The sequence below is a fragment of the Thermobia domestica genome, chromosome 8 (genome assembly GCF_964235325.1).
Source record: "Thermobia domestica chromosome 8, izTheDome1.hap1.1, whole genome shotgun sequence".
NCBI lineage: Eukaryota > Metazoa > Arthropoda > Insecta > Zygentoma > Lepismatidae > Thermobia > Thermobia domestica.
The window spans coordinates 16432617-16459048 of record NC_137461.1 but is presented as its reverse complement, the minus strand read 5'-3'; the positions used below and the strand labels follow the sequence as shown (position 1 = coordinate 16459048).

Genomic DNA, 26432 nt, shown 5'->3' with positions numbered 1-26432 from the left:
GAGGAGTGAAATTCCTTTCTTTTGGCTAAAAGAGAAACAGAACTGAAGAAAAAATAAATACAGAGATATTCTAAGGCCGAGCCTCCATTGCATCCGAATGCGATTGCGAATGCGAATGCGAATTTCCCAGCACGTGTAAATGAATTGGAGTGCCTCGACTAGTTCCGACCTGCGAATTGCGAAAACCGACGAAAAGATGCGAATGCGAACGATCCCAACATGCTGGGATTGTTCGTCCGAATTGATGCGAATGGAGCGTCGTCTGCAGAGAAATTGAGCGCTACGTGAGAGAAGAAAGTTATTTTTGCGTGAAAGTAGTCGACGGTGCGAGGTGCGGAGATAAAAATGAAAATAATAATGGAAATATATGTTGATGTTTTAATAAATTGTGTTTTTTATAAAGTTCCATTGTGGATCCAAGGTCATCAAGATTACCACAAACGACACGTCGTGAACAAATTATGGGCAGATGTAAGTAAAGAACTTGGAGTGGAAGATATTTATAATTTTATTTGTTTTCTCTTTAAAATATGAAGATCTAATTAATACACGAACCGCAACTTTTTATTCAATTTATATTTCCTCTTTGTTCCTCAAATAATGATTTTACGAATACATATAATTATTGACTAATACGTTTGAAATAGCAAAAACGGGTTTTTTACTCATGGAGAAAATTTTCTTAGAAAGTTGGTTAATTTTGCAATCTCAAGTTTTATTTAGTTTATTTATTTAAAGTGAACATAGCGGTTACCACAGAAGCATAATAATAACAGGAGCGGCATTTGCGACATTCACTCTATTTTGCACACAAAGGAAATTAATACATTATTATTATTATTATTATTATTATTATTATTATTATTATTATTATTATTATTATTATTATTATTATTATTATTGCTCTGAAAACTTTAAGATATGAATTTTCAAGCAAAAATATTTCACATTGAAGGTTTGAAAGAGATATTACAACTTGATTCGCATTCACAAAACTTCGGATGTAGTAGAGGCACATGAATTCGCAGTTCGCATTCGCATTCGCGTTCGCAGTCGCATTCGGATGCAATGGAGGCGCGGCCTAAGAGGGACCAACATGATATCAGCCGTCAGTCACTCAAATATCTACAACGGTCACAAACATACTGGGCTCACTTAACCTCCTTCCTCACGGAGCACCACCAGCCACCGACTAAAATATCTGTTTTTTAGTTTTGGAGCCATAGTTGCGCTCTTCTCAAGTGATTTGTTTGCTACGTCACGACAAAATGCTTCTCAAAATGCTACCGTGTAAAAGCATAATATACTTTTGATGCCATAGAATATTATACGAGATTTTTGGCAGCACATCTGCTACGAGAGGTGCTACAATAAATTCTTTCGTCTAAAACTAGCCTTATTCTATTTTGCTTTTGAATCATAAATCCTCTGTTTGACCATTTTGCACTAGTAGCACATTTGAATAGTGAGCCGGTGCACCTACCTATTTGACTGATAATAGTTTACGACAAGACGAGACAAGACAAAACCTAAGCGATCAGGAACATCAAAGTTAACTTATTGTCAGTTGTTTTACTATAATTTTCTTCAAGGTTCCTGCATCATGGAAGTTTCGTGGCATTTTGAAATACCAAAAGCACCGTCACCAAAGAGTGATATTGATGATATAAGTATATATAGCAGCATCCATGAACATGACACCGAATATGTTAAGGATACATCTGATACGACATGGTCATCAGACACTGAAGATTATAACTCGACCATTGAATATGAAGTACAAAGTGTGTCGGAAGAAAATGTGTTTGACGATGATGATGATTCGTCATCGGGGATTTCCGAGGTTATCATTAGTACTGGCATAGTAGGTCAAAAAGACGATAGTAACAGTGACTGGGCAGACAATTCGGAATCCTCGTCCGAGGATCCTGATTTGTTACCGGGAGATATATGGACCTGTGTTAGGTGTAAAACTTTAAACACACCGATACCACGGTACTGTAGTAAGTGTTTCGCAGTGAGGAGGAACATGTTTCCTCCACGCCCTAAAAAGTTCAAGCGAAACAACACAGGGGAGAATTATTCATCAGTGAATGTTCCGCATAGTGAAATTAGTTCTCAAGATACAAGTGTACATACTGAAATACCTAGTTCCCAAGATGTAAGTTCACGTAGTGAAATATCTAGTTCTCAAGAAACTAATATGTCTATAGTCGAGATGGGCAAATGTTTAATTTGCAAACAAAACCAAGTCGATAGTATTGTTGTGCATGGAAAAAGTGCTCACAAAGCTGTATGTTATAGCTGTGGAAGAATGCTGCGCTGCACCAAGGCGAGGTGTCCTGTAAGCAGTTGCTTAAGAAGGATAGACCGAGTGGCTAGGAATTATGTGGTGTGATATTGTTACGACAATAACAAAATAATTGCTATTTCCAGTGGCTAGTAATTGGATAACAAGGATTTATTTTGACCAGGCGTGAAAAAATTGGCACATTATGAAAAGTGTTGCATGTCATGTTGGCTTAATCGATTAAGTATTTTGCCCCGAATATTGTAAAATTACTGCTGGTAAATAATATGGTCTGGAGTGGTTGCAGGTGAGGTATGTTTTATCACAGCGATGGAGTATTACATTAAGTAATTAATTAGTGAAGGTGGCATACTTGTAAGTAAGAATGGACAAATCAAACAACAGAAATTTACGCCGTCTACGGTGCATTTTTCCATAGAAAACCATTGCGGGCTGTTTTTATTCTTCTTGTGAAGAGTGTTTCCAAAATTTACAGGTGAAATTCGTTAGTCCTATTAGAAATCGAATAAGTATGTGATTCATGTAGGAGGCCTATATATTATGTAAATAATAGTGAGCGAATTAGATAAAATAACCATGCAGTTTTACTATACGGATCCATAGTGTAAGTAGAAGTAGTAGATACGGGTTGGAAGCACCACAGGGGTTTGTGGGGTTCTGTTCTCGGCATGAAATGGGTAAATTAAAGACTTCTCAAATTTTTTTTCGTACCTTTTACAAAAATCTGTGGGTCTGTATAGTAAAACTGCACCGAAATAACTGTATACGATGCAGTCGTCAATAATAAGTTTCCTTGCGGCTATATTGTTGGCATACATGTTATCTGCGCAAGACACGAGTTCGATTTTCGGTAGGAGCTTACATAGTGCTTATCTCAGGTTAACCTATAGCTAGATTCAAGCCTCATGTAGCCGTGGTGCTGAAACGGGTGCAAAACTACTAACCAGCTAAGCAGTGTATAAGCAGCAAATAAGGAAAGTATTGTGCAGTTCTCTCAGCATTTTTGGTGTAGTTTGAAAATGCGGATCCACACATGAATTCATTGAGTACCTACTTTTTCACTGATTCCACCTTACATATTTGTTTTTGGATTGTGTACTTGCATTCCTCGGTGCAGATTTCTGTTACGAGGGCTTGTATAAAAACACTAATCGACTTGTGCTAGGTTGCCACTTAGAGCACCGTAGGTATGCTTTCTAAGCGAGTTGGGGTTGAAGCGCAGTGGAAAGCCCGCACGGGTGTGCATCCCATAGGGAGCAGGCGCGTCAGCGACGATGCGTATGCACGTAAAAGACTATAATGGAAAACCACGTATGTTCGGTGCTTCATTTATACTCACTCACAAATTAGAAGAAAAACACCTTTTGCTGTTTTACTATAAACGAAATGCTATATTTGCAAGGTAAATTGCGTTCCACTGCCTTCCTGCTTAATTAAGTCTCATACGGGGGGTTTCATGGCGCAAGTTTTTACAATGGTACGTACACTGAATAGGCAAAGCAGCTTCACGGAATTTTTTCGTTACAGACGACCATTAAGATCAGGTTAGATAGATTCCATATGCTTATGAACTATGGACACTTATCTTAATATTCCAATTTATAAAACATTCCTACTACAGTAAAAAAAAAATGCAACCGTTTTGTCTGATTTTCTGGCTGTGAAGAAATATTTTGATAAATTCACCTCGAAATGATCAACTTTCCGCATATGTCTCCCTGATGGGGGCCAACAGTTCTTAATAAAAAAAAAAAAAAAAAAAAAAAGCAATTTTCCTTTTAAATATTGCTTACTTTTAGTTAGGTTAGGTTTGTCATTTCAATGTCTTTCCTTAGGTTCACGGTTTGTATATGTTGTCCGCAGCTTCCAAAAATCTGTGCACTCGGTCTAAACACAGCCATTTTTTTTTTTTTTTTTTTAAAGAAATAATTGTTTTTTTTCTAAGTATTGCCTAATTTTGGTTAGGTATGGTAAGGTAGGTTAGCTTTGTTGTTTTAACATAGGGTGAATGCACCAGTAATGAGCCTTTTTAAACCACATAAGCAGTTTTAATAAAATGTAGCTTATTAAGAGTTACTCAAGAAAACGAATTTAGGTATATTATAATTTTCCAGCACTCCGATTTATGCGAAACAAAACAACAGCCATTTTAGATAAGTGTTTCATATATGAGTAACAAAAATATGTTTTAGCATAGACTGATATATACACTCATGTCCAAAATTATTGTCGTATGTCTATAAATATGTTGTTTGTAGGAATATAATTTGATAACGGATTTGCCCGGTATTTTTTACAAGGTGGTTAGTATGTGTATAATCGGCAAAGACATGTTTATGGCAAATCTCACGTCAAAAGAGCAGTAAATAAAAATAATAAAACGAAAATAAAACGTTATTGTCCGTTTAGCAACATTTTGTTTTACTCGTTCTAATTTTCGTATTTATAATTCTTCCCCTATGAAATTTACCACAAATATAAATTTCCCGATTGTACACATAGTATCAGTATTAATATACCCTGCAAAATCATTATGAAATTATATTCTTACAAGAAGACACTTACAGATATGCTACAATCATTTTGGACATGAGTGTACCAGTAATGATTTTAATATTCTTAAAAATCCAATAGTGGACTGTTTATGAAATTATGATTGCTTTAATTTGAAGGGAGAAATACGCGTAAATTACGTTATTTACATATCAGAACTCCCAAGTTTATATATTCAGTAAGCCTATTTCTCTTGACAATTTTGGGTTAACCCCCCCCCCCAAAAAAAAAAAAAGTAGGGAAAGTTCTAAAACACAGGTGTCTCTATATAGATTGGTAGCTAGGTTGGTTCCGTTCTGTACCAAAATTTAATATCTAATTTACATAATATTGCCGATCAAGCCTTAGAGTGTGAAGGCGGTTTAGAGCCCCGCAGAGCACGTTGCTTTCTGTCTTTATTACAGCTAAAGAGGGGGGACTTGTGTTCTAGAACCTTACCAAAGTGTAGGGCAACAAGAAACATTAAAAGCATCTTTCCACTAAAGCTTGTAAGATTTTAAAATTCATAGCTCTTCAAAGAAGCATGCTTTTTACACTGTGAACCTGCTTCGGAATCCTTTCACAAATGTTTGAAAAATAAAAGGAAACAGAAGATAATTATAAGCCTTAAGTTTTCACCAGTAAAGCTATATTAAAATGTTAAAAATCACTTTCATCGGAAGTGTCCAAAGAAGCACATAAAAAGTCAACCCCTGATTCATCACTATCATAAATGCTTTGCAGATCAAATTTGTTTACGTGTTTGCTGCTAACACGTTTCACAAGGACTTGTAAGTGACATTGTCACAAGAAACCCACTTTCTTTGTTGTTCTGCATCCACTTCTTTGTAGTATGAAGAACGACATTTCACGCTGTGATCGAGTTTTTTTTTTGTTGTGTCTTGGTGTTTTTTTTTTTTTTTTTTTTTACCTAACGTGAATATGCTACTCACTTTTCTTTTATCCATCTATCTCTGTCTCTCTCTCTTTTCTCAGCTATGCCACGACAAAAATTGATTTCATCATACCTACACTCACTTTCGACCGAAGCTGGGAACGGTAGATGGAAGTATAAGTACCGTTGAATGTGTATACGTATATAGGGATTTAACCCGATGTATACAACAAGCTATAAATGCTTTTTTAGCAAATAAATGAAATTTTACCACATAGCATTTAACACCGAATTACATGCAAAACACACTAATTGCACGAACGTAAAACTTGCTATTTTTGATTTTACATAGAGTAATATTGTCCCTTTCTCATGAACTTTATTTTTGATATATTATTGACAATATATGTTTTTTGCAATATTGTTTTATAATACTCACAACAATCTTCGACCGGTCAATCCACTCTGATGCCGTTGTTGTTTTGGCGTTGATTTCACGCAGTTAGAGGAAGGTCCGCAGTTGGTTATGAATAATGGTCCACAAAGGTCCGCATCACGTGATATGGGTCCTCTTGTTGGATCCTTGAATTTCCTTTCAATATCTCACACAGTTCTCCGATATATAAAGATGCGCGAGCACGTAATGTTCGACCCACTAATACTTTAGCAACAAGGTGGGGAGCGCACTTCAACACACACGTACTAATCAGTTCGTGCTCGCACAGCCAGATTATGCTTATGGGTGACTCGGAGCGAAGACCGGGCGGGTTCTTGCTTCCTTGTAACTAGACGTGCGAATGGATCTTCCTTCGTCCAACTTTTGTATGTATAAGCCTGAAAGGGGAAATCCCGATTTTTACTCGTAACATCGGGACTAGAATCATGGTTAAATTAGCACTGAGCTGTTCTTGTAGAATACAGGCCGAGCGATTTTTCTTTCTTTTTCTACTATACAAGGAGTCCTTTAGGCGTTTCGAAGTCACACACACACACAGGCAAGTGTACACATTCATGTTTGTGAGAGAGCAATTCCTTGAATTTTTCTTTTATATACGAGGCTTGTGAAATAAGTTCGAAAGTTGGCACTGTCTTTCCTATTTTAATTGATTGAAAGCAATAAATGAGCCTCAGAAAGCAGTGACAACGTATGTCCAGTCATCATCTCTCTTATTTCTTTCGCATGAACTTGACGTTTTGCTTACAGTCTTCTTTCCTTCTGATTTGGAGCGCACAGATTTTTTTTGTTTGGATGTTGCTTTTTGTTCAATGTACTTTTTTAAACTTCTTCCTGGTCTCTGCGTAGTTTAAGGGGACTTGGTTCAGGCCAAAACAACGCTTTTTTAAATGGGGATGGTACACTTCAATTGGAGTCCTCATTTACCATTTGGAATTTGTCGGCCTAACAGGAAATGAAGAAGCATGCTGACTATTAACATTTGGTGTCAAGGTTGAAGTTGATCCTATAGGCCTGGTCTAAGTAGTAAATAAATACACACACACATATACTAAGAAAATACTTATGTAGTCTTTAGTGCTCCGAAGCAATTATTTTAGAACTTCGTAGAAGTTGAAGTTCTTCGCGAGACTGTTTAATTATCTGACATTTCATCAGAGCTTTCTGTAACCCCATATAAATAAAATATCTTCGTCACACACAAATAGAATATCTTCGTCATCCGAAACCTCGTCTAACGCAAACTATTCACAAATTTTTTGGGGGAACACAAGCAACATGGAATTGTCTAGCACACTGATCACAAGACAACCAAGTTTTCTTCATGTCTTGCTTATCTTCTCTGTACCAGCTTCTTTTACATGATAAACAGGTTCAGTCGCCATCATCTGTTGTTTTCCTTTTCTATTTTCCCGTGTTTTTTTTTTCTTTCTTTTCTCAATGCTCTACCTTCCTGTTGCTGCATGTGGAAAATGTTTCCTTTGTCCTGCATCTTTTTCTCTTTATCGGTGATTTGGTTAGCCAAACTGTTGAACTGACAAAAGCAAGACTAATTGAACGGTCACCGATTTTTGTTCGACAGGTGCCATGGTTGCTACTGCCAGATTCAGGTAAAGATAATGCTGATTCTTAACGTTAGTTTATTCTGCAGAAGTACTTGGCTTGTTCACACAAGGTACATTTGTTGATTTACTTCCTCTCTCTTCCAAATCATTCACACTGTGTGCATTCCCGTGTAGTAGATCCTCCTGGTCGTCCACATTGGACTGGTCTGGATCAATGTTCTCAGTTGGTGCTGCTAGTACACATTTTTTTTTTTTTTTTTCATTTTAATTTTAACCAAACCTCAAACAATTTCTTGGCACTTTCACCCCCCTCCCACTCATTGCGAGATTCCGCAGCTCGGAATTCGGCCGCTCTATCACCCTTCATCACGGATTCCAGGTACAAAAGATGTTCAGTTCTAAACTCGGTTGGTTTTGTAGCTGCTTCCGGTGTAGTCTCGCTATAACGAGAAGGATGTTTCATACAGGGTGTAAAATCTACTGCCCGAGGATCAAAAGGATACAGTCCTCATTTTCTAAACCCATTTCTGACGATTTCGGGAGTTGCTTTTTCTTGTAGCGCTTGTTCGAGAAGAGGTGCAAACAGCACTTTTTGTCACACTCCTGTTATTTGTCGTCCTTATCCACTCATCTACGAGATCCACATTTGGATTGGCGCGCGAATGGTGGTGATGGCCTAAAAGGAAAACATCATGAATAGGATTCTTTTTTTTCTTTTTTCTTCAAAATTTATTTAAAATTTTATGATTCGTACTAGATATAAATATAAAATAAAACATCTACATTAAATTAACATTATGGAAAATTTAAGCGTTACACGAGTCGGTAATACGTTAGTATTAAAAATCAAACTATCAAAGCCAATATATTCCACAAAGCGGCATCTATTTTTCCCAAATTCTAAATGTTTCGATTGTAAGAGATTATTTTGAGATTTTGTGGTTCTAATGCGTGAAACATATGAAGAATACAGTACCTGCATTAATAGGGCTATATTCGAAAATTAAGTTAGCTTTATATTTTTCTGAAAGTAGCGTACAGCCTTCTAAGGTGTCATTGAAAGCAATGTTATTTAAACATTCTGCCTGTGATGTTGTAGAAATCGTAGTTGTGTGACAAATATACAAAAATGATTTCCATCTAAATTATGAAATTTGCCATCTGTCATGTAAATTGTTGTCTGTAAATCATAGTGATATTTCTTTTCCCTAATTTTACTTCATACATTTTAGATACACTATGAAAATGATCGGCGTTCGCAATAATAAGTCCACATTATTGGATTCTAAATCAAACCTTATTAGATAAATATTTGATAACTTATAGAAATGTCCCAAATCATCAACTTAAAGTGTTATTTTCAAGATATCATATTCTTTGTTGGATTTTCTTGCCTGATCATTATTCAATATATGAAAAGTGAATTCGTTTGCCATAATGAAATATGTTGTTGCGCTGAATGCAATAACAAGTTAGACAATACCGGTACCCCTGTTTCTTATTACCCCAACTTCCCTAGTTCATAAACTTCACTCACTGTCATGTACAGATATTTCTTCTGTCGCTTTCCCTTTTATCCATAGTTTCTGCTCACAATTGTATCTTTCCTACCTAGGTATGATATATCATTCCGTTCATAAAACTTAATGACCAATGTTTTTATGTCATCACTAAAAGCATTTCCATGAGTATATCTTTTTCCTGTTTGAATGTCAATGATTTGGAGAGCTTTTCTATAACAACGTTTTGTTTAGTAGGATTTCTTGATAGGGAGAGTTTCACTTTAGTCAATGCTGTACCAAGGGACTGTGGACTCTTACGGTATATCTAATTCTATACCCAGAATAGTTGACCAACAGTATTTTTCTCTTTCTTCTTTAAAACATATTGCTGTCTTTTTTTTAATAGTATAACGTTTATTTCTATCAGTACATAGTATGATGTTACACACTCACTAACCTGACAAAATACCACTATCAGAACCAGTTACAACACAATATTTCGAAGAATCACGGTAACTTTCAGTTTTCATTCTCTGGTCTCATTTTTTGGACGTTGAAATGGAACCTTAGAAAACCTCGAACATAGTCATGTCGCATATCGTATTGTTCAGTATTACCCAGAGCTTCATATTTGTTCAACATTACCCCAAAGCGGGGTAATGCTGAACAAAACGATTCTTATTTATTTTTTTTTTAAATATGTAAGATGGCCATATATTGCATCAGTCAATAACATAGCTCGGTACATCCCAAAAGTGCACACAAATCTTGATTTTAAAAATTCGGAAAAAATTCAAATACAAGTTGCAAGCGGTTCAAGTTGAAATTAGAGTCTACGACTTGGATTACCTCTCTTACAAAATGTTGGATGCTTTTCTTGGTTGCATATTTGACTAGTAGCCATTGCCGTACTTTCGGATGCTGAATTTCAATGTTCTCACTTTCCGTGTCAGACAATGCATTAGCTTCAGTGGTATTTACTGGTTCTTCATCAGAACACAATGAATTGCCCATTTCGACGTCCATGTGTGAGGGCCCTGCTGTAGGTAAATCACTATCACTGTGATCCCTAGCGTTAAATCCACTGACACTGGCTCCTGGTTCTAGTTGTACTTTGCGTTTGCCTTTTCCTCGAGTACCGGGACGTTTACCATAACGTAACTCGCTTAACATTGACATAACGGCAGCTGATACACTTTCATTTGGTGTGATTTCTGCAGCAGCTGACACTTGACTTAACAGTCTTTGCGCACCAATTGGAATTATACCACATACTTCAAAACGTGATTTAACATTGACAGACATTGCTGGGACCGCAGTTCCCATAAGAGTTTTGAGTAGGGAAGGGAACTGCGTTTTTGGAATTGATGTGCAGTGTCGTCCACGTCCCTCTCTCCATTTCAGCAGAATTTTTCTCCAATTTTTTTTTTTTTTTTTCTTTTTAAGGTCCATAGACGGCAACATCCAATGGCTGAATCAGATGAGTACTGTTAGGAGGGAGACAAATGAATCGTATATTTAACTTTCTGCACTGCGCTGTCGTTTCACCCACGGAACTATTATTGTCAGAAATCAGTCCGTAAACACAGTTTCGTCAAACCAGCCTGATTTACTTCGGTTAAATCTGCAACCTTTCGGACCTCCTTGACACCACGCATCCCACATATCTGTCGCTTTTATACCCAACATACAGTGGCAGCATGTTTCCCTCACCAGATACACAAAACATAACTGATGTTACAGCTTTCGTGGTATTCATAATACGTTCTGTGTGTTTGATTTTCCTTCTGAAGAATGTTCTTTTGATTTCGGATCATCATTAAGACCGGTTTCATCATAATTGAATATATTGCTTCTCTCTCTACATCTTGGGGGGCGCGGTGGCTCAGTGGTAGAGCGTTTACCTCCGGTGCTTGGGGTCCCTGGTTTGATCCCAGCTTGCGCCGTGTGGACTTTGTGGTGGACAAACACCGTGCTCGTGGGTTTTCTCGGGGTTCTCCCGTTTCCTCCCACTTTCTTCATTCCACCATTTCATTCATCTCTCATTATCACCGTCTCCTTTAGCCTAACCGGCATAACCGTGGGACGTTAAACTTAAAGATTTCATTTTTCCCCTCTACATCTTGCAGGCTTTCGTTTGAGATTCGCAATATAACATTCTATATGTTCTCGGCTAACCTGTGCTCTAGAACTTTTAATATTAGTAGCATATCGCATCGTCAGTCTCGCCTTGTGTCGAGTATAAAAGTTCTTAGCCCAATCTGCCCTTGGCACATAATTTTGGAACCGTGTTTCATTAACCCCTTTTGCATCTAAGTAGGCTTTGACAAGAAACCGTAAGTCCATGAAGTCGAATGGAAAGCCCCAATCGCGTAAGAGAATCAGATGATCAACTATTGCAGTTTCTTCCTCGCTTTTCAGAACTGGTTTTCGCACAACACCAATACACAGGTTTGGGTCCTTGATATGGTTTGCAATTGTGCCTATTGAGACATTAAACTTAAGCGACGCGTCTCTGTATGATTTGCCGTGTATCTTCACATAGTCTATTGCCTTCTGAAGATCTTCGGGCTTATATTTTTGAGCCCCACGACCACCTTTCTTTTTGTATGTTCTGGACATAACTGCTAGTATTTTTGTATCAACGCCGGTTATAAATCACCAGTCACCTGCAAAAAGATAATATACAAAAATATACTCATATGAAGCAATGTACTGTCCACTTTCACAATGTAACATTCAATAAAGACGCTATATTCAGGATTACCCTTCAATTTTTTCTTTGTTCAGCATTACTCCAAATTTCGTTATTTAGCGATTTGTTTTCCAAACAAATATTAAAATACCATTGGAATATAATTTACTCAAAACGCCACATTGCATATGCTTAAATACGCCATAACCCATGATATAACTTGACCGGATTGCTGCATGCGTTTTCCTTCATGTTCAGGCAAGCAACTTTTTCCGAGCTTCCTGAATAGCGCCGAAAGTGGCACTTGCTCTTTTATTATTTTTTTTTTTTTCTGCCATATACATGACGATCTGGCAGTATACACAGACTAAAAGTTACGAGGACATGTGGTCAATCGTATTCCTATTTTTTTATTTTCACTTCAAGCAGTCAGTTTTCTTACAATGCGTTAAAAACTCATTTTACCCATTTCTGTTCAGGTTTACTGCAGTTCAGGATTATCACATCTGCGGAATGATTAACGGTGAAATATTCACGAAAACGCTTCAGTGAACCTCTCATAGCCTTCCAACAATCAGCACCTACACAAGATTCAGGACGAACATGTTTCAAAATAATAATACACAATACTGGAAAATTCCACTTGTTATCAGGGCAAATTTCTAGACCTAATTCATTTGTGTCTACATCTATCATCCCAACAGTCCAACTCTTCTCCACAACTCTTTCACGTTGATACTTTCGCCGACCAATTTTAACTTAATTGATTTACACACAATGTCCCACGCCACCGATAACACCACCAGAATTACAATAACGCTGGTCAGATGAAACCATACAAACTTCACGATAGTACTGATACCAATCGACAAGCGTAGCAGAGCTAAAACAACTATCATGATAAGAACATTTGATCACAGCTTGCCAATTACAGCCAAAAGCATAAATCACATTAATGACTTCATCAACCCCAATCTTACAATTCTCGAACCAAGTGCTCTTCGACAAAGAAATCTCAACTGACTTTCTATCAAGGTGAATCCTTTTCTATGTTTAGATATACATTCTAGAGCATTTTCAAGTAGTTAGCGTGCTTTTTACAAGCCAGGACTTTGTTCTTATGGTTGTTGTTTTTCCACATCCACAGACTTCTTATTTTACGTGAAACTCTACAACATCTCTGTGTAAAACCATCTCTTACATAGCTCCTTTTTGTTAGTCATCGGCTCGTTACGTTCGTCGCATATTTTCCTTTAGTAATCTAGTCAGTAGCGTAGCTAGAAATTTTTTCAGGAGGGACCAATGAAGGGCCGAAGAAAATTTTGAGGGGGCCATCTCCAATGAATGAAAATTTTTATTCACACACACACATTATATATATATATATATAATTGTGTGTGTGTGCGTGTGTTCAAGGTGAATGTTTTCATCTTTGTTGTTCATGATTTTACTCTTTTACAGTGAAAATGCAAGAATTTACTACCTCAAACAACTAGGGTACATTAATACTATTGATTTCCAATATAAGTAAGTAGTTATTTAATCACGGCGTTTAAAATAGGTGTAACTGATGGATTTCAGTGGAAGCAGAGAAATACACTTTTACGGATAAAGAAAATAACTTATAGGTGAATGCCTCTACTTAAAAGAGGATCTTTCTATTCTTGCGGGCAGCAGCAAACTCATCAAATCAACAACTTCTTCAAGATCTAACGATTTAGCAATTTTCTTCAATATAAAGCAATCCTAAACTTTTTACCTATCATCAGTCATTAAATTGCTTATATGTCTTTAATCTTTTCAAACATGAGAATGAACTTTCACATGTAGCAATAGAAACTGGTATAGTAACAGAGATAATACCTACCTTGTAGGTTTCTAGAAATGCATTTTTGTAGACAAAAAAGATCAACGAAATTCATCGGGAAATCAATTTTGGTTTTCTCTCGTCTTCATACAACTTAATGTGATTGAGAGGATTTTGAGTTTACATTTGGATGTTTCCAGATTACTTCCATAATGCTGGGCCATAAGCTCTACAATGTTGTAATTTACAAAAGTTTTCACTTTTGAATGTAGAGCGGTGATTGATCTAATTATGATAGTCCGGCGACTTCACGTTATACAAACAATCTTCACTTTCGTATAATGTTATTAATTGTAGCACAGCAGCTCTTTCCCAGACAGCCATATTACCCGCCTTCTTTTTCTTCCTTGATCTTAAATCTGATTGGTCCTAGACGGATTGAACACAGACTACCTACAAAAATATTGTCTTGAACAAGAATATTTAGAACGTGATCAAAATAAGAATTCTCGAATGGAACTCTTCCATTCAAGAGCATTCGAGAGAAAAGTGACGTCATTTCCATTCGAGACTCTCGTTCTAGACAGTTGTTCAAGATCTCTCGAATCGTGTAGGGACGCCTTTAATCTTATCCACCCTCCTTTGCTCATAACAAAAACAATACTTCATAATGCTATAGGATGGGGTGGCCAGTTATCGACTTCTGTATGGCCCGCTACCCACTTATCCACTGTCTTGCCCACAAAAATTAATTTTAATCATTATGTCCCTTGTACAGTCACGAACATAAATAAATGGAGATTAGGGGCATAAAAAATAATGGCACCAACCTCTATCTGTTTGTGACTGTAGGTCTGAAACAGCTAGTTTCCGTTGATTATTAAGCTGCAAGAAGCAAGCTATAGACAAACAAGGATGTATAAAATCACGTATTTATACCGTACCTTCAAATAATCTTCTTTCAATGATTCGTAGATGACCCAGCAAACCTCTGGTACGAATCTAGATATCGTTGTGTCTGGTATTCTTGTTGAAAACTTCAAACTAGTGTAGGACTCGCCCGTTGCTAGGAAACGAAGTGTAACTGCCAGTTTATGTTCGCTTGGGATAGCTTGTCTCATAACAGTATCCTGCTTCGTTATTTTGGTAGATACTAATTCGAGCAAAGTATCGAAGCTCGAACGGTCCATTCTGAGATAATTCTCGTAGGATGAAATATCTTCATGAAGTAGCTCGTTGTTCAGCATGAGAACACCCTTCGAACTTCTTCTTAGTATCCAGGGCCTTGTCCAACAAGAACGTTTTTTCTTTTTCCTTTTTAATCTTCGTAAACACACTGTCATAATTCCCGCTGCAACTATTCCCATAGATATTTCTTTCCCGCTTTCAGAATCCATATTTTCCTCTCAGCATGTACCAGAATTTTCACTTTTACATCTTCTGCTGTTTATTATTCTTCATTTGCTGACATCTAGCGGTAAAAATCAGAAACGAATTATATTCTTGAATCGTGTACGAGGGCTGTATTATCCACTCAAGAGTTCTGTTGAATGCTCTTGTTCAATATTTCTCGAATCACGTATACGCAACGCATATAACGATCTTGTTCAAATTTCCTATAATCGTGTACGGAAGCCTTAAGTATATTATCTTTAAAAAAATTCGTTTCTGCCTCCAATGAAGGAAGAGATTTATCCAAAATGAATTTGTGATATTTCGATGGCGAATATCTAGTTCGTTTCCACGAGGAACCCCTACAGTCTATCTGTTTGCGGCTCTGGAATTTCAAGACTATTTTCTTTGCATATCTCAAAACATTCTTGATAAATTTGTTCGAATGTTGTTCGTTAAGAGTCATATTCTCCAGATCTCATTTTTGACATCGTTTGAACCAATGATTCCACAAGAATCAAACCTTCCGATATGTCTGCATCTACTTGAGATAAGGCGAAGCTCAAAGTTATAGCGTGCCAGCAGTCATCTTAAAATTTATATTTCCTCTTGTACAAATTACACTAACTCTGCCGGATGGAATGATGGAAGTAAATAAATATCACATGTTCCAGATTTGGTTTCATACCACATAATATAAATAGTTGTTTGGTATATAAACTATATTAATAGTAATAATAATAAAGTAGGGATGGCTTTTTTCGAAAAATCTGTTTTTCGATTTTCGGAAATTTCATTTTTCGATGTTCGCTTTTTCAAAAAAATAAATTCGTTTTTCGTTTTCGAAAAAGTATTTTTCGAAGAAATGTGGCCATCCCTAATCTCAAGATTAAAGAGAATCGCAGTCACGTCCGGATGTGTGCAACACTGGCACTAGTACCCGTATAGTATATTTCTGATGGTTTGTTGATCAACATGGAGGCTGTCCGATTAGACGAAGAGTCGAAGTCTTCAGTGATTACTTTACGGAGCAATGGCCGGAAAATCCAAATTTTTCTCCGCAAAGTTGGAATTGTAGCATTCACAGGAATCGAACAAATAAAGCAGTAGAGGACTGACACAAACGCTTAAACAAAATATTATCCAGAACCCCTGCACATTTCGAGTCTTGTGAAGACTATTAAAGGAAGACTCTATATGTAATCATGTTTTCAGAAAAATGGAAATGCTGAGCATTACTGAAAAGAACAGAAAAGCCATGTATATGAAAGTTGACGATAGGATACAGTCAATACTTCATAATTTGTAAGAACATGTTGACCTGAGAAAATGTCTCAGTCGCTTGAGCTTTGTATGTACATAGCCTTGATCAATTTCCTATGGGGGCTCGGTGGCTCAGTGGTAGAGCGTTCACCTCTGGTGCTTGGGGTCCCTAGTTCGATCCCAGCTCGCACCGTGTGGACCTTATGGTGGACAAACACCGTGCTCGTGGGTTTTCTCGGGGTTCTCCCGTTTCCTCATTTCGTAGCGTTGCACCATTTCATCCATTATTTTGCTCATTAGCATTTCCCTTAGTTACGCAGCCCCATTCGAGGTCCCTCGTGACTATATGTTTAGCGTATGCGTTTTCGGCTCGGGAGACCGGGTTCGATTCCAGCCTGGAGCTCAAGTGGTTTGTATCTCATGTTACGCTGAGTTCACGTATCTATAGCTGGGTTCACGTCTCTCGGAACACATTTGCAAGGTGTTAAGCTTAAAATAAAAACTAGATTGCGATTCACCTATTTATATGTTTTCTTTTCACTTGAAAAATATTTTGAGTCTCTTTAAAAGGAAAAGCAACAATCATTTGAGATTTTACATTTAAAGAAAGAAAAAAAAATGATTAGTTAGGCTTATATTATATGGAACTTCTCCACTTTATAGTATAAAAATTTGAGATGGATCTTGATACACCCATGTAATTTTGAAACTAATTGATAAAAATGGCTGGAATTTTGTAAGATGCAAATAACGACAAGGGAACTCTGTCTAATAAACTCTGCAGTACCAACAAATTAATAGTGTTGCCAACATAATATAAAGCTATATTTTTAACGCCACTATGCCATGTTATTACATATCTCAAATCTAAATATTAAACGAAAACTTACAACACAAATTTGTTATTCAGTGTTGCAAATTAAGGACGCTGCAATATGACAAGCATCTAAACTTCAGAAACCTGATAATAGTATTAATAAAAGCAGAGGCGGATTCAGGACGAACTCAACAGTGAGGAAAGAAGGTAGTGAAAGATTCTGTTTTCTCTCTCACCGACTTTTGCAGCACTGGTGATTGTGAAACTCAGAGAGGTGAATAACCTTTCCCCCCTGGATCTGTCTATGAATAGAAGTGAGACGGACAGTGAAATGTAAACCCGAAGTACCTTAGTGTCGAATACTATGACCATGGCTTATTTCGAATGAATACAAGAAATTGAAAATTACTTTTTTCGAAAAATTTCTTACATAAACAGAACGTCTAATTACGTAGGTGATTCTCAAAAGACGTAAACTTCTCGGAGCCGTTACAGCAATTTGATATCTCAAATCGTTCGGGAGTTATGAAAAACGTGAATACTGGTACTGATACTCCTAAAAATGACGTATTTGGGGATTGTTCGTAATGTATCTTGATTCTCTTTGCTTTTATAACATTGCAGAAACAGATTTTGGTACTTGTAATTACAATAAATTCTTGCAATTACATAATTTTAACCAGTGTTGCAAACTTTACCAATGTGTATCATATCTCCAGATCAGTTTGAGATATCAAATTGCTGTAAACTGCATTATGATCTTTACGTCCGTTGAAATCCTTCTATGTTGTTGGATATGATACTCATCCAAGCAGTTATCGAAACAAAATCTTTCTGGAAAAAAAGTCAAATTTTCAATCCCTTACGTGAAGACTATGGAGCATGGAAGCTTCTCAGTTGCGGCAAGTGATTTGCCAATAATGGCAGAATACCTATGATGACAACTTTGTACCTATTTATTTGAAATAAATCATATCATGATCATAGTATGTAACACTAATGTACTGTGGATGTGCATGCCCCGTCCAACTTATTATTTATTACTATTATAGAAGCCTAAAACATTTGAATCTTTGTGGATGTTCGTGATACTGTAGCATCCTTAGTTTGTAACAAAATTTCAGCCTTTTTCATATTATTCTAAAAGTTACAAGAGTGTAAAGATAAATAGTCCACTAAATGTGTTCGTGTCACGTTATTTTTAATTTTTACCCTAAGAGTATCAAACACGAGTGTCCTCTAAATAAATCTTATCTACCCCACTCGGGGAGGGGGCTAGAAGATTCAAATGACACCAAAGTACAATCACTTACCTCTGTTTCTTTTGTGGCTCCATCTCTGGATCACCCTCGGCCTCAATAATCTCTTCCAGTGACTGCTATCTTGATGTTTCCTGTATAACACCAACGTGTCGTGATCTTAAATGGTACCACAAGCCAGTAGTTGAATTTCGATTGTGGATAATACTTCGACAGTAATTGCATTTTGAAGAAACACCATCACTTTCACGAGTAAAATGTTCCCATATATTCGACTTTCCCATTGTAAATACTTCCCGAAAATATATCTTCTTGCAGTTCTCTTATATAGTTCGAAACAAGCTCTGCGTTGGTAACTGATATAATGAACGTCGGTTGGGTATTCCTCATAACGAACTAATGCTTCTCCCACTAGGCCAATAAACATATCAGAAGTGTTGATATCGTAGGACACGTGTCCTTTCTCTAAACAACAATCTTTTATTGTTACCAAAATATTCAGTCACAGCGAATACGAAACCACGTACCGTATCAGCAAAGGCGAGTACGAGATAGCTAGCTAAAAGCAGTCTCAAATAGCTATTACGATTAGAACACGCCGCATCAGCGAAATAAGATACTATTCAGTTTCAGTCAGGGAGTAAAGCTTATCTGTATGTAATGATGCGTTTCTTTTCTTTTGTTTATAACTTCAATCAAACCAGGCAGGGAAGGAAATGTTGCTCTTTCGCAACTTCAAATTTCTCTTCAGTTTCGTTTTTCAGTTTCATTTCGTCCCTTCGTGTTCCATCTCCAAACTTTGTCCTGTTTCGATTTTTTTCGTTTTTCGAAAAATTTTTCGTTTTACCTTTTTCGAAAAAAACTTCGTTTTCGAAAAAGCCATTTTTCGAAAAAAAAAATGTGGCCATCCCTATAATAAAGTAAAAAGTAATGGATAAGGACAAATGTTCTTAAGAGACAAACGTCGCACAGAAACAGGAACTGAACTCTTAACAGGACACTGATTTGCCGTCCCAGTCCGCTTTAAATTTTAAACCTTGCTCTTGAAGCTTAAGTTTCACTTTAGCCAATATTTGCCAATAATTATCATGTATTCTTAATATTTCAGAAAAATGTCCCGATTACACACACTGAAAATATGTTAGCCTAATCAGTGACGAAACTAGACATTTGGCACCCAGGGTATCTACACCAATGCACACAAATTAGTTTGCTGGCGCCCGGGGCAACTGCCCCGATTGCAGCCTCGTGTTTTGATCTAGCCGTAGCTCAATTATTTTTGGTTACTTTTACCCTTGAGCTCTAAAACTGAGTAATGAATGTGCCTTTGCTTCATTAAAATGATGAAGTGAATACTCTTTGAAACAAAATGAGGAAATGTTTTTCTTCCCCTAATACCAAACAATATCAAAGCAGACATTTCAATGGGAACTCCTTACAGCAAAAGAAGTATATGGGCCGTTTTCTTCCTTTCGTTTGTGTACCTTCCTATTTTTTTAAAATTATTTTAGAATTTGACGTGAATTAAAATACACAAAGCACTTCATACCCACACCGAATGGCCAAAGCTCAGCGGTGGAACATCAGCTTAAGATTCGGAAGATGGTGTGATCGATTCCTCGTGGGTAAATATTTCGACTGAGGAGTTTACCAAGATTCTTCCTCGGTGTCACTAGGGAAATTTTTATGGTCCTATTGACTCATTTTCCTAATTTTTATCCCCTGATCCTCGGGTGTTTCAAAGCGTTAAAGTAAATGTAGTTGAAGTAACTTAACGCTACTATCCTGTAGTCGATGCTAAATTAATACTGTTAGTTTTGAGATTATATTTGAAAGAGGGGTATTAATTAGTATATCCTATTGAAAATTCATGTCACTATTGATTTGCTGTTCTGCATAATTCCTACAACGTAAATTTCTCAGAAATACTTAATGCTTAATTTTTCTCAGAAATGCACATTTAGACGAAGAACAAAAATATGTGATAAAGTGGGTATTCACTGACTGAACTAACTGAATGGCATATCACCCACAAACTCCTGATATCTCTCTGATTACTAAACATCAGATAACTTGATGATATAACCTGGTCATGGGAGTAGCTACCACTTTTACATTACTGCCGCGACCAAGTGTAATATTTTACTGCAGTGCTTGCTATTTGTAAGTAAGCATATCTTAGTTTAGTATGACTTTCAACATCGAAGTGAATGAGACTGCCAACTGATTTTGCTTTTTTTTCTGGTTCTTTCTCCAAAACAAAGAAGATAACCAGATAAGTGACAGATGTTAAAAGGGACGTTCAGATAGTGAGGTCAATGCATGCACCTTACAGATTTCGATGAATTAGATCTTGCTGTACTACAAACAAAAACGAGCGTGGAGCTTTCTAGTACTGGGAACGCAGACTATTGCAACATATGGTATTCTGCAGTTGGTAACTCTGTTGTCGAGAGATGTTTCGGTAATAGTTTTACTTATGCCCACTATCAAATCACAGGTTTGTCGACCTATAGTGGTATCAGTCTGTGTGTGTGTGTGGGGGGGGGGGGGGGGGGGCAAGAATTTGAGTAAGGGGGCCTGGCCCCTCCAGGCGCTCCCTTAGTTCCGCCACTGAATCTAGTTCAAATTTTCCCTTTGAGAACCTAAAAATAACAATAATTGAAAGTTTGGTGTAGTAAGAAATCTTAAGATTTTATCACTTCCATTCTCAGGCATATCTAATTTACGCTTCAATCTACACTGATGTTTGTTCACAATATCTCACCTCTCCTATTATGCACAATTCCAGCATCAACAAATATAATGTTTTAGTATAGACGTGTTATTTTACCAACACTTCAGTGTTTTCGTTTCTTTAACTTTACATGCCACCTTTACTGTTGTGTGTCGGATAAGAAAAAAAGGAAGTTAAACGTGTTATTCCTTTAAAAAGATGTTAAAAAAATAAGTTCCTAAAGGAGTTGTGGAGTTTCAATTAAGAATGAATCTCTAATTTGACATAAAAGGGTGGTAGTAGTGATAGTATCGTTTCATTATAACTTGTTCCTTCATGAATTATAAATTAAAGTTGATTGTCAAAGAATTAGAATTCAGTTTACATGTGTTTATTACAATATAAAATCTTGCTTGTTGAAACAATTTATTGCAAAATCTCAGCAGACATATTCATAACAAATACCCTTTAGAAGTCAGCTATTTTAAATATTCATTTATTTCAGAATTACTTTTAAAAGAACAATAAGCAAAATAAAGTTATTACAATAGGACTTATCGAGAGACCTCCATGAAAATTCTTTAAAGTGCATTCTCAGTGAAGACAGATTCAATAGTTGAAGAGAGAAAACTTACATGTAGAAAGAAGTGGTAGCATTCTCATATCTCAAAAGTTCAGATTGATTTTCTTCGACTTGAGTTCTCTGTCTAAGATAGATTACATTTCTTTGCCCACTGTCACTATGATTGGAAGTATCTATATATTGAAACCCTAGGTTTATATGTTTGTCCGCAATGCTTTCGCCAACGAGATGTCGAAAACCACAAGTGCTAGACGATTCCAAATTTTGTATAGATTGTCCAGTTCTCATTCAAATTTTCAAAAACTGTGTCGTTATTGTCCTATTCAACATTTTACGAGCCGTTTTGAGCCCATGAGATTAACATTGTTGCAGGCCGAAACCAGTAGAGAAGTTATGTATGGTGGGTTGACGGACATTACAGGCGCTTTGCTTAAATCTGAATGGCAAAACCTATTGCATGCTGGCAACTTCGAAAACCCCAAGAGACGCAATGAGGCGTATTTGGACGGATTGGATTTATTAGAAAAAATATTTCCACTTCATATCGTGTTACTTCTACAGATTTGCTACAAACTCACTCCAACACCTATACATACCAATTCACTTCCTTTGAGTCTCCTATTCTTTACTTGTGTTAGTAACGAGACATGCACAGTGAGGAGATTCATGGTCATAACAGAACGATGCGCTGATTAGACCGCGCAGGTTCAGTTAGTTTATATGGTAGTTCTTTCTAAACACTCACTTTCGTGAAATCCGTAAACAACTGGTGCGTAATCTAGCCTGGTAGATTATTTTAGTTGTTTTTTTATTTGCAATTTTCTATATTTTAAAATAAAATCTGTTTGCTTGATTTTTAACCACCTTGAGCTGAGGTACAGTCATGTATAAAAGTTTTTAATATTTCAGATATGTAATTAACAATTAACATTAGTTAACACAGTTGCAAACCGCGATTTACTTCACTACCGCGATTCACTTGCTACCTTACAGACAATTCCATGCTGCACGGGTTAAACTTCCATTAATCGATCTCTACGTACATACTCGAAGGTAAGAACACAACATACTTCGATTCTATACAGATTCGTTTATTAATATATTAATACAAATTTGTATAGTAATACGTGGATCCGTATTATCAATCGACACCACTTTTTTTCTTAAGCTTGCATGACAGTGTGTTAATTTTAAAAGAAGAGTAATGTTTAAGGGAAGTAAACGTAGAAATGAATCAAAAGTCGAAATTTTACTCCAGAGTTAGCTTGAAATGACTACTTAGGAAAGTTACTTCCCGTTTCTAGCACTTAATCGTACTTTACGCTCATACTTACAGTTACTTCGCACCTGCTACTGACGGACATATTTCTGCTTGGGCACGGCACAAGAGCTTCGTTCAACATCTCAACCGGAATTGGTAGCATTTTTGATTATAGTGACCATCTAACATAGGTTGGTGCGTGAGTCTCCCATTTTACATAAAATATTGTATTTATAACCATAACGGTTATGTTTTCCTAAAGTTAACCTACACAAAGGAATGTAAAATCACGTATTAAATACGATTTTTAGGAATAATAACGTTCTGTTTTATGAAAAGTGCAATGTATATGGAGCAATATTTACTTGGCCTCATATTCTTAATATATGTCGTAAAATGTGCTATTCTGTTTTAGAAATTATAAAATGTACATGTATATTGATCAAATTATAAAATTAACAATATTTACATGCATATGGGTCAAATTTGCATTAGTATCAACATTAGGTGTGCAACTGAAATCAACAGCTGCGAAAACCATTCACCAGCTTGTGTTAGGTGATCATTATATACTGTACTATCAATATATATATATATATATATATATATATATATATATATATATATATACACGCTGTATGTATGAAGACAAAACCTACTTTTAGATACCTTGCCCTTATTTTCAATCTGTGTTTAGTTGAGTAAAAGTGTAAACTCGATAATAGATAACTATTTTTATGTAAGAAGGGAATGATAAAAACGTGTATTTTGTACCTTTTCTTGTGACTTGACAGTTCCTCCTCAATCTGTGCGCTGTTCTTTCACAGAGGAACCTACACACACAAGACAGTTTGTATATGTTGGGTTATTAGTCGTACTCAAGTTTTTATTTATACTCAATGTTTTCTTGTTTAGTTATTGAAGTTTAGCGACCGTTTTCAGCGCCGAGGCTATGAGACGTGAACCTACAGTTTCAGGTAGAATCCAAACGACGTGATGCATTCAAGTTTCGGGGGGCCGCGGTGGCTCAGTGGTAGAGCGTTCACCTCTGGTGCTAGGGGTCTCGGGTTCAAACCCTGCTCCCGCCAAGTGAACTTTGTGGTGGACACACACTGTGTGTGTGTGTTTTCTCGGGGTTCTCCCGTTTCCTCCCACTTTCTTCATTCCACCATTTCATTCATTACTCATTATCACCGTCTCCTTTAGCCTAACCGGCATAACAGTGGGACGTAAAACTCAAAATTCCATTCCATTTCCATTCAAATTTCGTTGATATACTTGGAATTGCACCTGGAATCTTGTAGGAAGACGTGCGCTAGTCACTAGACCACCCGGGATGTCCATGCTCAAATTATAAATAGTAATTCAGTACCGAATATGTAATGATTAGATTTGTAAGCCACTGTAGGAGTTCTATAAAGCATGCGGGATATATTTTTAAATATGTTGTATGCTATATATCAATGGACTTAACATTATTTAAAAATGATTTAGAGCTTTGGTAAAAATCATGTTTATAAAGGAGAATGTTTTTAAGTACACTCTTGTGCGGTGGCAATGTTTCTGACAATGCACATTTTTATCTTTAATTCTGGGAGATCAGCAATTTTATGTCACCGATGTGTTCTTGTAGCAATGTCCACTCATGTTTATGTATGCATAAACGCATGTCGTTGTCTTATAAAAAAAAATGGAATTTTATAAATTCCAATTGATAAAGACACTAATTGTATATGACGCAATTATCTGACAGGATGCATATCTTTGTAATATTTGTACGCACTTAAGGACCCGTTTTTTTTAAAACTTCACCGTAGATGTTTCAGCAACCAGCTTGTTGCTTTCTTCAGTACGGTTATTTTAAGGAATTTTACATTGCTTTAAGGATCACATTACCGGTAATACTAGTGCCGCATGGCCAGTTAGGCCCGTGCCTAGCGCGCAAAAATTTAAAAACTAAATAATATTTTAAAATCTTGTGTGTGAAAAAGTTTTAAAAAATCAAGAGCAAATAGAGGATTTTTATATTTGATAGAAGCGATGTGCACTTTGAATCTATGCAGTAACAAATACGAAAACAAGAAACTCTCATCTACATTAACTTAAAAGTGCTTCGAATCTACGCAGTAATAATACAGCATGCTTACCTTCCTCTGCAGCGTGGTCTCCTCGACCCTTCAGTATACCGATTGGATTGCCCATACTCACGAGCTGGACATGCAATTTTTGGGGTACCGAGCTCCGAAATGCGGCACTGTGTAACACTACAGTGAAATTTAAAGAAACGGGTTCTTAAGTGAGTACCAACATTATTACTCACTTACGTGTTGAACTGATGTCGTACTACTGTGATAAATGTTTTTTCTCAACATATTTTTGTTTTGTCATCTTTCTGAAGTCACGGCATTTACCTTCACTTTCTTAACGTGAGAAGATCAGAACTGTGACGTTGTAGCTACTTTTATTGTTGTGGAGGGAGTTTAAAGTACTTCCTAACAAACTCTGTAATTACTGCTTGTTTTAAACCATCTGACAATTCAGCTTTAAGAGGCCTCATCACAGGGAAATTAAAATACCGCCAATTTTACAGTAATTATGTGATATCTTCAAAAAGATAAACTATAATCGAAAAGTGAAGCAAGAGCTCGCTAGACGATATTATGTTACATGAGATGCCGTTATCACCTTACGTCTCACTTATCTGCTTTCGATTTCCAGTCATTTAGAACATCGATATTATTTTCACAGTTTCTAAATGACTGCAAATGGAAAGCTACTAGGTGACTCGTGATAAAGGCACCTTATACAAAATAACTGATAAAAGCACCTTATACAAAATAATATTGTCTAGCGCGCTCTTGTTCCATATTTTGATTATCTTTTATCTATTTGAAGATATCACATAATTACTGTAAAATTAGCGATATTTTAATTTCGCATTGATTAGGCCTCTTACGACTACCCTTAAATTACTTAATTATCGAGTTTAAAAATGTGTTCTCCGCAATAAGTTTCTAATTAAAATAGCCAGCAGTCGACAAAGGCTGATTATCAACCAGCGTCACAAGATGCCCATATGAGAGTGAGTTTAATGCAACTAAAAGCACCCTAGCAGAATAATCATATGCTTTAGTGGGACATTAGTAAAGGTAAATGTCACGAGGTTCAGAATCTTGTAGTGAGTGTAAGTTAAAAAGCTGAAAATGGTTGTGTGTTAAGTGCTCTTACTTTTTATTTCAAATGAGTGAAAACGATTGCAGAAATCGCCAAGTACTGCCGAAAATGACGAGCATGATTTCACCAAGGTATTCGCCTTGATCTTTGTGATACAAATGGCTGTAAAAGATGTGGGAAAAATAAATATATTTATATTTTTGTTA

At 36.5% G+C, this 26432-nt stretch overlaps 1 protein-coding gene across 1 annotated transcript; it reads left to right on the top strand.

Moving 5' to 3' along the window:
- The first annotated feature begins 1493 nt into the window (after positions 1-1493).
- On the top strand, positions 1494-26432 carry LOC145692714 (E3 ubiquitin-protein ligase Mdm2-like). The gene is made up of 2 exons (XM_081768129.1): positions 1494-2602; positions 23128-26432. The coding sequence occupies exon 1, from the start codon at positions 1604-1606 to the stop codon at positions 2396-2398; it is 795 nt and encodes a 264-aa protein (XP_081624255.1). The 5' UTR covers positions 1494-1603; the 3' UTR covers positions 2399-2602; positions 23128-26432.

What these genes read in the sequence shown, in the direction of transcription:
- LOC145692714 (XM_081768129.1), top strand. Translation starts at nt 1,604, where the DNA reads ATGGAAGTTTCGTGGCATTTTGAAATACCAAAAGCACCGTCACCAAAG.